Source organism: Callorhinus ursinus, unplaced genomic scaffold (genome assembly GCF_003265705.2).
Source record: "Callorhinus ursinus isolate GAN/ISIS: 27379988/994484 unplaced genomic scaffold, GSC_fseal_2.0 scaffold3, whole genome shotgun sequence".
Lineage (NCBI taxonomy): Eukaryota > Metazoa > Chordata > Mammalia > Carnivora > Otariidae > Callorhinus > Callorhinus ursinus.
In genome coordinates, this window is record NW_027397065.1 from 72,052,276 (window position 1) to 72,066,767 (window position 14,492).

Here is a 14,492-nt window from a genome sequence, read left to right on the forward strand (position 1 = left end):
ATTAATGAAAATAATGATACACTTTTTTCTATTCCTTATCTTAACCTTTCTAAATTCCATTCAATTAATAACCTCAGCCTAGGGAAATGAAGTAGATAATTTTAACCCAACAGAGGAGGAAAAAACTCAGAACAGGTTCTAAGGTCCATTTATGGGAGTTAATAAATATTATATTAGCTAAGAAACCCTTAAAATAATTTGACTATATTGTTGTTCTTTTATAGTCAGAATTTATAGAAATTTGGGGGAAAGTAGAGAATTTATAAATTAATTCAATATGAAATTTAAAAGGAATCTTTTTTTTTTAACTGAATGATTCACTAGATTGGTAGATTTCAGATCTATGTTGGAGTTAATTAATTTATTTTCATCCTTTAATAGGGGAGAGTACAGATATGTTCCATTTTTATTGAAAAGGTCTTTTTTTTTTTAATTGTCTCCCAAGATGATTCTGAATATAGCTCAGCACCTATAACCTATTCTGTGGAAGTTAACTAAAGATGCTTCTAATGAATTTTTTTTTTTATTCTTTCTACCAATTAGTAGGAACTAAGGAAAGTGTGTTGGCCAATATGACAATATCATTGGACAGGCTTTTAAAGGAGTTATATATAGGGCACTCAAGGGCCATGGTGAAATGCAGTCTCAATGTAAATGAGTTTACTTTGTGTAATCTCAATACAAAAATTGAGAAAAGAAATGACAGATTTTTGAGCCAACATTTTCTTGTTTTTTAATAAAACGTAAATAGTATTGACAAAACATTTAGCTGCCTAAAGTAAGGGGAACCTGTTTTTTATTTCTCCCCTGCAATGTGCAAGTGTGCTTTAGCAAGATTATCTTTACTTCTTAACTTTTCTTATATATAAAATTAGGGACTTGGCCTATTTCCAATGGAAAATTTATATTTTGGAAATCATGTTTTATTTTTCCTTATTTTTAAGTATATATGTAAATTGCAAAACGTATTTATTTTGCATACATTCACTGTCACATATACGCATATGTTAAATTTCAGTAATATAACAAAAAACAAGAAAGTATATTCTATGTGGGGAAGTTCACAGTTAACCTGATACATGGTATGTAAATAATAAAAACAATATAGTGGCTAGAGGGATTATAATGAACATTTTAGCCAGAAAGTTCCAATGCAACTGTACAAGTCAAGGAAATCCTTAGTAACAAGATAATTAGTCTGAGCTGTCTTATAAGATGAGTACAGGTTAAAGATAAGTTAGGCTTTGAATTTTATATTGTCATTTATAGAGTTATATTTCAGATTTTAAGTAGGTTTTCAAAACCAAGTCAATAAAGGAATTTAAACAGATATGAGCTACTGGAAGGAATTAGATAAGTAGCATGTATATATTTATGTATACACACACACACATATATATGCATGTGTATAATATATACACATATATGATGCATATGTATGCATATATATGAATAATGTTTTGCATATATGCCCTTGCATCATTAAGAAAATATTAAATTGTTGCTCAATTTCTCTTGAGATAATAATGACTGTAGCTTTAGAATTTTAGTATTTTTAAGCAAGCATACTGTTGAGAGGAATGAGGTATCACATAATTAACAGCTGGCTAAATGAATTAGCCATAACTGAATAAGGCTTTTGCAATGCCAGAACTCTATAGGAGAGTGAGTCTTGAAAGCAAATAAAGGGATTGTAATATCTGCTCCTTTACCAATACAGGACATTTAGTCACTGGCCCAAGGCACCCTGAATTTGTGTAGGGTAGTTACTCTTTATCCAAACAAATCTCAGCATCTCTCATACCTAACAAACTTCCCTCAGCAAAGTGTGCTATATTTCATTTAAACCTGAATCATGGACTCTCACTATTTTCTCTTTGTTGTTGTTGTTGTTAATAGTTTTAGTTGTACTGTTTGCTGCACTGAAGCGGCAGAGAAAAAAGGAACCTCTGATAATTTCAAAAGACGATGTCCGGGACAACATCGTGACCTACAATGATGAAGGTGGTGGGGAAGAAGACACCCAAGCTTTCGATATCGGCACATTAAGGAATCCAGAAGCAAGAGAAGACAGTAAACTTAGAAGGGATGTAATGCCTGAAACTATATTTCAGATAAGGAGGACTGTGCCTCTGTGGGAAAATATTGATGTACAAGATTTTATCCACAGAAGATTAAAAGAAAATGACTCAGACCCAAGTGCACCACCTTATGATTCACTGGCAACATATGCCTATGAAGGGAATGATTCCATAGCAAATTCACTCAGTTCTTTAGAGTCTCTCACAGCCGATTGTAACCAAGATTATGATTACCTCAGCGACTGGGGGCCTCGTTTTAAAAAGCTTGCCGACATGTATGGGGGTGATGACAGTGACTGAGATTAAGAGTATTATATGACTTGATCCATGTTTTTGGAAGTACTCTCCTTGTTACTAGATTGAGCAGCCTGCATTCTCTTCCTTGGAGGAAATTTTTTATAAAAATTGAAATTAGAAACAATACGTAGGTGTTGTCTTAGTAAGGGTTTGCTTAATCAGTAAGTTTCTGTGAATGAATACGAATGATATAGATTTAAAAAAAAAGTAATAATAACCAGTTCACTCTCTTTGCCTAACAATCTCTGAAGGAAAGTATATCACATCAATAATCAATAAAAATTACATAAAGGCTTTTTGTGCCTTTCCTTAAATATAAAGACTTTATAAATGTTTTCTTAACTGACTTACAGTCACCTTTACTATTAAACATTGTGCAACTGCTTTGTAAATTAATATGAAAAATATATCCCTAAAGAAATAGGAATGACTATTACTGCCATATTTATTTAGTTGAAGAATGTCTTTGTGTTAATTCATTCATATTTTTATAAATGTATATTTATATTTTTGTATTTTTATGAAATAAACTAGTATTTATAAAAATAAATATCATTTTATTTAATTTCTAGAAGCAGTTCTGATCTCACTTATAACAGAAATTTTTTAAATCTTTATAGGCACAACATGATTCACTCAGGGGAAAAAAAAAGCTAACTTACTGCATGTGATTTGGAACTAAATATAGTAAGACTATAAAAGAGCTTTAGTATAAGTAATGGTGTTTTGCTTCTGCCACTTAAACATGGACAAGTGTTTATTGAACTACTCGTATTTATCCATCAATAGGATGTGAGACCTTTTGAAATATAAACTATTATAAATATGCTTGTAAATGATTAAGTTTTTTGTACAGTTTTTTTTCTGTAGAATCAACCAATGAATTTTATTTGAGAGTATATGAAGTATATGTAAGGAATATTATGTATATGACAAAAAAAATCTAAATCGCTCTTCCTTCATCAATAGAATAGTTTTCAGAATGAAAAGTAATAGTTCTGATTTTCTTTCTCCATGATCAGATAATTCATGGGATATAATCTGGGTGACATTTAAAATGTGTACCAACAAACTAGAGGAGTTTGGGGTTTTTTTAATTGAAAACTTTATTGAGGAGATTCAAAGTCACTGTATATTTGAGAAATTCTTGAACTAGTGACATGTCCACTGGAGTTAAGAAACCTTAGGGAATGTAAACTTTTACTAATGACAGGGCTTGTCCAGAAAACAGAATATGGACAAATTAAGACATAGAAAGGAAGGAGAAGAGAGAAAGCCAGAATTGTACATAATAATTATTTGCAAATCTTTAAAAGACTTCCAGAAAACTTGCCTTAGTTTAATCTGGAGAATAAAACCTAAACCAAAAGATAGAAACTCCACAGGGGGGTAGCATATTATTCATTTTCTGTGCCATGAATTATCCTTTTCTTTCTCTTTTATTATTCATCTTTTAAGGAGCAAATATCATGCCCAGGGTGGTTCCTAGAGTGGAATTTATATAGAAATTTAACATCAACTAGTCTGTTACCAAGCCTTTTTTTAAAATAGCAAATATCAATTATGAACAAACTTTTGTATCCTGTTACTATATTATAAAATTTTTGAAGATTATTTCAATAACTTTACCACCAGTAGTTAACACATATTAAAGTTCAATTTGATGCTGAGAAAATAAAACATACTTTGCACTTAAGAAATATCTGAAATTTTTCTAATCATTGGGATTTCCCAGAAAACAATGTTTTTCATTTCAGTTTTCATTTAGAAAGTTTCACTTTTCAATTTAGAAAGTAATTAGTTTTGTGTAAGGCTGTTGAATTACAGACCTGTACCTCTGAAACAAATATTACATTATATGTTAAAAAAAAAAAAAGAAGAAGAAGAAGAAGATAGCAGGAAGGGAAGAAAGAAAGGGGGGGAAATCAGAGAGACCAACCATGAGAGACTATGGACTCTGAGAAACAAACCGAGGGTTCTAGAGGGGAGGGGGGTGGGGGGATGGGTTAGCCTAGTGATGGGTATTAAAGAGGGCACGTACTGCATGGAGCACTGGGTGTTATACGCAAACAATGAATCATGGAACACTACATCAAAAACTAATGATGTAATGTATGGTGATTAACATAACAATAAAATAAAATTAGATTAAATTTAAAAAAAGAAAGTAATTAGTTTTCCCAATGCTAGATCTATTTCAGCATGAATCAGACAGATATTTGAGGAGGATGACACTGAGTGCTTAAAGTAGTCAGAAAAATGAATTCGATATCTATTCATACCTCTTATAATCACTTCATTCTATAATCACTAGAAGAATAAGTGGCAATAAGTAAACAAATTAAAAAGAGGCCTATAATGACTGTACGTGCAACACCTGCTTAGAAAAAAAAAAAATGTTGAGTCAGAAAAGGGGAATTGATAGTTACACTGAGTGCCTGGGTTTACCATGCTTTAAATACTAAGCTCAGCACAACAAACCAAGCTACCTGTAAGTTGTAAATGTACAACTGCTATGAGAAAAGCATACTGAGACTACACAGAATAAGAATAAGATTTTGAAGAAATGTTCATTTGACTACCACTTTTCAGCACTTTAATAAAACTGGTTTGAGTTCTCCCTTTCCTTGATCTGAGAATGACTGATACACTGAGAGTTTACAAGGGCAGAGCTAACTGATTTCATTCTTGGTAAGTATATGACTGTTTTTGCTATAAATCAAAGGGTATGATTTGATCAAAGAAATTACCAGACCTGTGAAATATTAATACTTCCTATGGTTTTCTTTTTTTTTTTTTTTAAGATTTTTATTTATTTATTTGACAGAGAGAGATACAGCGAGAGAGGGAACACAAGCAGGGGGAGTGGGAGAGGGAGAAGCAGGCTTCCCGTGGAGTGGGGAGCCCGATGCGGGGCTCGATCCGAGGATCCTGGGATCATGACCTGGGCCGAAGGCAGACGCTTAACGACTGAGCCACCCAGGCGCCCCTTTCTATGGTTTTCTAATAATCTATTAAATTCTTATAATGGGAAAAATGCCTTTATAAGTTTGATCAGCATTTTTTTTTCCTCATGGACTGTAGCATTGGTAAAATTTGAGGGAAATGAATTCTTAATGTGTTTACTTTCCAAACAGAATAAATCAGCTAGCTTTGACTGTTTAAACTTAAGACAGATTTGAAGCTAGGTAAGTCACCATTTTTTCCAAACACAATTAAAACTTAATCATTGTTTTAATTTGCATATTAAATAAATTTCAGAATAATATATGTCTATATTTAGGTTTGACTTTTTTTTTTCAGGGAGAGGAACCTATCTATATTATTTGAATTTTAATAAGTAGTTTGGATAGTATTATCTTCAATATTGCTCTCAGGCATATGAAATAGATTTCAATGATTTAAAAATCAATTTAGTAAAGAAAACAAAACAGCATTAACAACAAAAGCAAGCAAACAAATAAGAAAAAAAAAATCCTACCATAGCCAGTGGTTGAACTGACCCCAGCTGATTACTCCTTCCACTTTGGCACAAGCACCAGAGCTGGCTTCCAAATCCTTTATTAAGTTGGTTATTCTTTTACTTTACTCACTCTCCCTGACTGCCTTCTTTCTAACTCTATTTTAGAGTGGTCCACATCCTCATCTTTCTTTTTGTTTTTTTTCTTAATTTAAATTCTGGCTCTTGATGATCTATCCACCCTCTTAGTTACTATACATATCTATATCAATATCTATGTAGACACATAGACATATCAGTATAAAGATAAATTGAAAATTCTCAAATGTAGACCTCCATCTTTGCCTCATTCTTATAATCCAAACATATTTCCAACAAACTATTCTAAATTTCCAACTGGATGTCTAATTAAGTGGGATACACCCAAATTCTAACCTCCAATTTTCATCCCAAATTTGTTCTACTCTCAACTTGGCTCAAGTTGATTAAAAAAAAAAAAGGCAATAACATCTTACTACTTGTCTGGGCCAAAAATCTTGCAGTCGTCCTTCATTCCTATTATTCCATAATTCTTCACATCCTATATTTTAGGAAATCCTATAGACTATACCTTCAAAATTTGTCTGGTACAGAATGATTTTTTTCATCACTTTTTTTTCAGTCTTTCTTTCTTTCTTTCTTTCTTTCTTTCTTTCTTTCTTTCTTTCTTTCTTTCTTTCTTTCTCTTTCTTTCTTCTTTCTTTCTTTCTTTCTTCCTTCCTTCCTTCCTTTTAATTGTGAACATCTCATTTCTCTATTCAAAATTTATCAATTGTTCTTCACAGTGAAAGTCTGTCCTTACAAAGTCTCTGCCATATCATAGATCAAGTTCCCATTATCTCTTTGATCTTACTCTCCTCTATTTCCTTAACTCATTTCACTTTAGTTATTCTGGACTCCTTGTTGTTCCTTAAAAATGCTAAGCATTTTCCCTTTGAACCAACTGATCACTGTCCTTGGGATTATTTTTCCCCAGATATCCATGAAGTTAACCATAGATCTTCCTTCAAGTCCTGGTTAAAACACCACTTTTAAAACTACAACCCCCCAAACCCATTTCTCCTTTCCCAACTTATTTTAAAATAAATATTTTCCACAGCAAATATCACCAATGAACATGGTAGCTAATTTGTTTATCATTTAATTTTTTTATCTGTCCACTTCTACTAGAATGATTGTTGGTTCACAACTGGTTCCTCTACATCTAGGGCAAGGGGAGATCGAAGAAAGAGGCAGGCCACTCCAGATTGAGAGGTGGCAGGTTTAATAAGCAAGGGAACTTACATCTGAAGCTTGTCTTAGGCAGCAACAGGACAAGTAGATCTCTGCAGTTGCCTGCCAGGATCTTAAAAGTTTATATAAAGGATTTAACTGAATTCAGTCATATACTCAGTCTAAATAGTCTCAACAACTCCTTACTCTCTTAAGGCTGCATCACTGAAACAGCTCCTAGTATGGGTATGGTGGGCAGAATGTTCATTCCAAGGACAGGGGAGGGTTTTAAGAAGTTTCTGACTGCCCGGGGTCCAGTTTTTGGGTCAACCTGAGGTCACGTCCTTTCAATGACCTCCTCTAACAATGACTGGTCCCCAAATCATACCTTGTTGACATGAAGCAAATATTTGTCAAATGTTAAGTGACATGCTCATTATTTAGATATGATACTTTTCTTAATTTGGTAAAATATTATGAATACATAGGAGAGTAAAATAAAATAAATGTAAACAAAAAAGAATTATACTCAAATTCATAACAATGTACATGCCTTCAACACAGTATTGATTATAGCCTAAACTGTTAAATCTAGGTACTGTATGCTGAATTCTGGTTGATCATAATTAGGTCACTATTTAAAAAGATCTTTTTAAAATTACAGAAAAGCATGATGAATTTTTTCCAGTTTTTTAAAAAAGCCTCACTAAACTAAAATTGTATTCAATGATCTGTGCTTCTAAAAGAATATGGTCATGGGATTTTACTGGATTTCGGGCCATCAGTTCTAAATGTCAGAATCAAAACACAAGCCAACACAAAGAAGGAATCAAAAAATTGTCTTATCTCTGCAGTTTTTTTTTTTAAGATTTTATTTATTTATCTGAGAGAGAGAATGAGAGAGAGAGAGAGAGCACATGAGAGGAGGGAGGGTTAGAGGGAGAAGCAGACTCCCTGCTGAGCAGGGAGCCCGATGCGGGACTCGATCCCGGAACTCCAGGATCATGACCCGAGCCAAAGGCAGTTGCTTAACCAATTGAGCCACCCAGGCGCCCTGTCTCTGCAGTTTTAATTATCCTTATAATCACCTAATTATTGGGCTGGTTTGGCCCTCTTTTCTCACGCTTGGGTAATAGTTTGTTAATAAAGGTAAGCTGAACAACACTATGAAAATGTTTTCTTACTTAAATATGTTCAATTTCATTATAAATTTCAGTAATAATGTATATTTTTTAAAAAATAAATATTGTTTGATAACAATTTATATGGAATAGAAACACCAGCTATTTAGGCCATCATGTTAAAGCTAGCAATGTATAGACATAGGGCCTTATTTTACATACAGTCTTTGTTACAGTTGTTGTTCTTTGACAGAATATTATCACCTAATGTAGTATTAAGAAACAAAAATCACCAAAGTATTGCTAGCATTTAAAAGTCAAGATATTTCACCCATAAATACTTCTCTCTCAATTTCTTATGGAAACTACTAGTGAAATTAGGCAGTTTTCCATCATTTTTATGTCACCCAGTAAATTTCACAAATTGTCAGTTCATGGCTGGTATTTTCTTATTGATTCTAAACACATAATTATGCAATTTTGATTCTAGTCATTTGTCAATAACATATACTATAAATATCTTTCACAAATATGTGACTTGTCTTTTCACTGTAATTAATTTCAATGTAACCAAAATTATACATACTACAGTTTGTGGTTTCCCTACTATATTTTTGCTTGGTTTTCTATGTATTCTTATGACTAATTTAGCTCCAGACTGTCAATTGTCTAAATTTTCTCTCTAGAGATACAGAAGCATAAAAAAGTAAAGAGCTAATGTGATCTCCCTGAAGAAATCTTTCCTTCAGGCACTGAACTGCTCCAGTGAGAGGGACTAATTGCCTTCTATGCCAGGTGCCTCCTGATACCTCCTCTCGCCGCTCACCTGGGTAGTCCCTGGATCTCTTCTTCAGAATTGGAGTCCTGAAGCCTGTATCCCATGTCAAGCACTTTGTTTTTCTTATTCTTTCTTTCCATCATGTTAAAGATAATTTGGTCTATTTATCTCTTCAATGATGTTACTGCATATTTGTGTCTAATATTATAGTTCCACTATGTTTTAGACAAACAGAAATTCTTTAGTAATCGATTGTCTTTTTGCTCTGTTTGGTACCTTGAAGTTTCACTAGTCTGAAGGAAGTATTTCAACTCCTTGGTCACCAGAAATTTCTCTATGGATATTTACACAACTGCTTCATTAATTTGTATGACCTGCTTGTTCCTCATAGGCATTAAGCATTTGATTTTGTAATGCCTATTATAAAACATTGACCAGAATTCTAAGGTATTTATGAATGCTGTTATTAATAAATCTTATTTGATTTTAATTATTATAAATTTAGTATATGATCATTAAATAATGACCTCACAGTATACATATTATAAGGAAATATATTCTTGAGATGAATATAAACATTCAGATCTGGTTTTGTCTATTTGGCTTTATTATGCCCATTCAATACTACTTTTCAGTGTATATTATCCTACAAAATTCACTTAAAAACTTTCACATACTTGGAATTTCAGTATGTTCATATTCATTTAATTATGTACAACATGCTCTAGAACAGTAGGCATATAAACAGCAATTGAAGCCAAATAAAGCATATATCTCTATATATTTATTTGAATTAAAAGTTATAATCATCAGAGTATACCACATTTATAAACCCTCTCTAATACCAACTTTTAAAGAATGACTCAGTTGTGTGATATGTTAGTTCCAAATTTATTTTTTCATAGGAAACATATTGGTGCCTTTTTCTACTAATTATAGGAATGGTATACTGAGGAAAGCAATGCTTTTAATGAAAATTATTCTTTCAAATTATAATTTACTTTCTTTCAGGATGGTATATCAACCAAGAAACTTCACTGACAGGATATTAGAAAAGTTAACAATTAATTTATTAATTTTATAAATCCTTATTAATTGCTAGCATTATGTGAGACTAGTTGAACAATAAAAACAAAAATAGTACAATGCAGAACCCATTCCTTTTAAGACTTTAGAATTCAATTCAATAGACAAAACAAACACGAGTAACTAAACTATAATGTGGTATGTGATTAGGGCTTAGAAATAGTATAAAGATAAAAGATAAAATAATATTTTTTGGCTTCACATTTGTTTCACAATTATACCTTTCAAAAATAGGTAAATGAGAATTACTATATCCAGTAAAAATCAAAGTAATCTCTGAAGAGAATGTGGTAAGAGACTGTTTCTACTTCATTGAACTCAGTAAATGTTGATACTGGAATTTAAGGTCACAGTGCAATGAGGACACGGACACCATTTTTTGATTTTTGACTGCTGACAGTTTTAATGTCTCACCCTTCCATCTTCTTGAGCCCCACATCCAGACAAGCTGATAAGAAAGTCTGGGTGTTCCTTCCTTGGGCACAGGCAAGAAATTCAATTCACATACATCCACCCATAGGAGCAACCTTTCATCCAGCCCTACTCTCTAACCACAATAAAAACAGTCATTTTGGACTTACTTGAGAGGTGAACTTTCAGTATTCTCTCCAGAGGAGTCAATTATATAAATAACAAAGCTTTTCATACCTCACTGGTGTGGCTGCATGGCATCTTTGGTCTCCACATCCAAATCACACTTTGAGCAGGAGCCCATCTACCTGTGCAGGAGAACACAACACACAAATTACAACTAAGTTTTTGGTATCTAAAAATGGTAATTTTATAAGGCTAAAAACAGATAAAATTGTTTTTTTTTAATATTTTATTTATTTATTTATTTAGAGCTTGAGTCGGGGAGGGGCAGAGGGAGAGAGAGAATCTCAGGTAGACTCCAACCTAGGCGTGGAACCCAAAGTGGGTCTCAATCTCATGACCCTGAGATCATGACCTGAGCTGAAATCAAGAGTCAGACGCTTAACCAGCTGAGCCATCCAGGTGCCCCAAAATACGTTTTTATAAACATTTAAAAATAAATATTTATCACTACCTTTTTATCCCCATCTTAATGGTACTTTAGAAATATCTAGGAGATATCTAGAAATTGCTTTATTGAGATATCATGAAATTGCTCAAATTATCATTGTATTCATTTATTAAATGCAATTATTTAGCATAGAGCTATTTGTGTGATGTGCATTTGGTTATTGATAGACTAAGGAAGTTGGTAAATAGAGGAACAGAATAGCTACATTAACATGCATTGAAGCTTATATGTGCTAGGCATTGTACTCAGCATTTTACAATGATTATTCACTTAAGTCTCAAAAGTCTTTTATTTAGGTATTACCTTGTCTTCATTATATATAACAGGGAACTAAAACCTATATAAAGTTACAAGTTAGTAAAATATGAAGGAAAGTTTTAAATCTAGGCAACCTAACTGAGTAGGAAAGGCTCTGCTTTTAGCCAGTATCCTATATTGGATCATCACTTATGAAACTGAAAGCATGGCAGTTGCACTGAGCTAGGAATTGTTTAATCATATATTTGTCTCAGATAATACCAATCATATTCAATTTGATTAAAAATATAATGAAATGGCTGGCTTAGTTGGTAGAGCATGCAACTCTTGATCTCGGGGCTGTAAATTCACACCCCACGTTGCGTGTAGAGATTACTTAAAAGTAAAATCCTTTAAAAAATAATAAAATGTCCAATAAGAGTTTGGGGTTTTGCAAAACTAAAGGATATAAATTATTTTTCTTGTAAACGAAAGGATCTGAAATTATAAAAGCAAGTTCGAGATAAGGATAATACCTGAATCTGAAGACATATAATATTTAAGAATAAATGGCAAAAGCTAACAAAACTGCAGTATATAAAAAATGTATTAAAAATTTATACTGTGCTATAGTATTAAGTAAGTGGTTCAGCACAGTACAGTACAGTACATACAACGCAGATTTATTGTGTACTTATAGTGAGCCAGGAACTGAGTCTACATTACCATTCCTTAATGACATGAACTTCAAAAATAGGCTGAATGGAGCAATGGAAATGCTCACTATTGAAATGCTTACTATTGAAATGCTTACTATTAAATAACAACATGAATAACAATCTCTACTTCATAAAAAAAAAAGAATCCAATGAGTCAATAAATAGTTTTATTAATTATATAAACATGGCAAAATGTTAGGATAATGTCCAAAAAATATTACCAACAGTAAAATCTAAAATGCCACAATATGGACACGATTTCTGTTGGTTACCCTTTTTCTTAGATGGGGAAATTAACGTGTGATTGGAAGAAACTCCCACAGAATTTTGTCTATTATTAGTATGCCTTGGAAAATAAGTCATCTGGAGCATGTGTAGGTATATCTACTTTTCCTTAAAAACTAAAATATATTTGGATTTGTTTTTAATCTTCTGTTAACACTAATAATAATAGGTAAATTTGTACACCTTGAAGCCAAGTAATAGTGGGAAATGTACCCTGTTCTCTTGCATAGGACTGGGGCAGAGGCACTAGAAAGCACTAGTACTAAAAACAAAGATCTGAGGTCAGAAGTGAGACCTTATGTCCTACATTTCCATACCATGCTTTCAAACCTTTGAAAGACCACTTTTGAATTAATTTATAGAGCAAGCAAATTAAAATGGTGCCTGGCAGCAATTAAGTCTAATCCCTTGAAGGAATATTGAACATCACACTTATCATTAGCCACATTCATTCTAAAGAGGCCAATTTGGAATTTAGGAATATCTTGCTAGGATGAAAGGATAGAGGAATGGGCAATGATGACACTAGTCCCATTACTTTTTCTTAATTGATTAAAATATATGGCTTCTTTTCCCATGTGTATTCAATTAAAGCAAATCACAGAGGTGAGCCAGGGAGACATTTTGATGGCTCTCCACTCTGCTCCATACACATATCCACCTATTCCCCAAGCATGATTATTTTTATTTTTATATCTTTGTTATTTGCGTATGGTTGACACGAAATATTATGTTATTTTCAGGTGTACAACATAGTGATTCAACTTCTCTATACGTTATGCTATGTTCACTACAAGTGTAGCTACCATCTGTCACCGTACAATGCTACTATAATACCATTGACTATATTTTCTATGCTATGCCTTTTATTCCTGTGACTTTTTCATTCCATAACTGGAAGCCTGTATCTCCTCAATGATGGAAAACTTCATACATCGCCAAGGGCAAAACTAGAATACATATAATCTAGATAGCTAGATAGATATAATATATGTTAAATAATTGATATAATAATATCTTCTGAAAGTGTAAAGGATCATCCATATATGTCATGTGAGAGTGTTTATACACTCAAGACTTTAATTAAAAAAAAAATCATACTTTGAATTACAACTCGCCCAATCAATAAGAAAGAACTAGTGGTGAGGCTTACGGTATTCTAAATATTTCCTCATTTTCTCGGTGAATGGTAGCTTCTGGTATTGATGGCATTGTGCTAATAAATTGCCTAACTTACAAAAATCTTGCTAACAAATTCACATTTGTTTCAGTTTTAGAACTGTTGATGTATTTGCTTAATGAAATAAGGCATCTGATCAAGAAATAATCATGTAATATGATGTAGTTCTTACTTGGGTATTTATTTATTGAATTATGTTAACCTAATGAACTGCTGGAAATGTCGATCTAGCACCTCTACTAGATCAGAGAACAGACATGCTCTGAATAGGAGAGTTGATTATACTGATCTAAGTATCAGTTAATAAAATAGTGGGGAAGTTATTTCCATTTCATGGTCTGTAAAATTAATTCCTTAACCTTCCAGCTATAATGAAAGATTGTATTTTGCATTTTTTCATTATTAATCTACTCTCATACTTACTTATTATCATGAAATTATATGAAATATTCTCAACCTTTATTCATTAAAATTTAATGCAATAACCATCAGTTTTACTCACTGAATAACAAATAATTTAGAAACAATGTTAAAAGATATTTAAATGCAATTCTCTGCTAAATGAAAGTGATCTGAATTCCTAAAAAAATTATTTAAAAATCTACTCTAATTCAGTTTAAACTAATAGAGCTAAACTGCTTGCTGTTAGATCATATATGATAAATTAATTAATTAACATGATTTGTTTTTGTTTTCAGCAGTCTAACAAAAAAATGTTTTTATTTATTCTCTAAATACTATATTCATCTTCCTTTTAAGAATAAATATACATGTCACCAAGCAACAGAAACCTATAAATAAAATAATATTTCAGAAGAAAAACTAATGTGTACTTAACAATTTTAGGCATATATTTTTAGTAAATATCTGCATATGCAGCAAAAACACCTTTGTGATTGGGATCAAGGAAGTGAACTTAAGATTAAGAGGAAATTCTGCTCATCTTTGAGAG

At 32.2% G+C, this 14,492-nt stretch overlaps 1 protein-coding gene across 2 annotated transcripts in view; it reads left to right on the top strand.

Moving 5' to 3' along the window:
• The window catches only part of CDH9 (cadherin 9), a 138,754-nt gene extending 135,943 nt beyond the window's left edge, over positions 1-2,811 (top strand). For both annotated transcript variants that reach the window (XM_025866674.2, XM_073886959.1), the window contains one exon: positions 1,900-2,811. In XM_025866674.2, the coding sequence (XP_025722459.1) occupies positions 1,900-2,381 (482 nt within the window). In that variant the 3' untranslated portion in view covers positions 2,382-2,811. The remainder of the gene's footprint in view (positions 1-1,899) is intronic.
• The last annotated feature ends 11,681 nt before the right edge of the window (positions 2,812-14,492 follow it).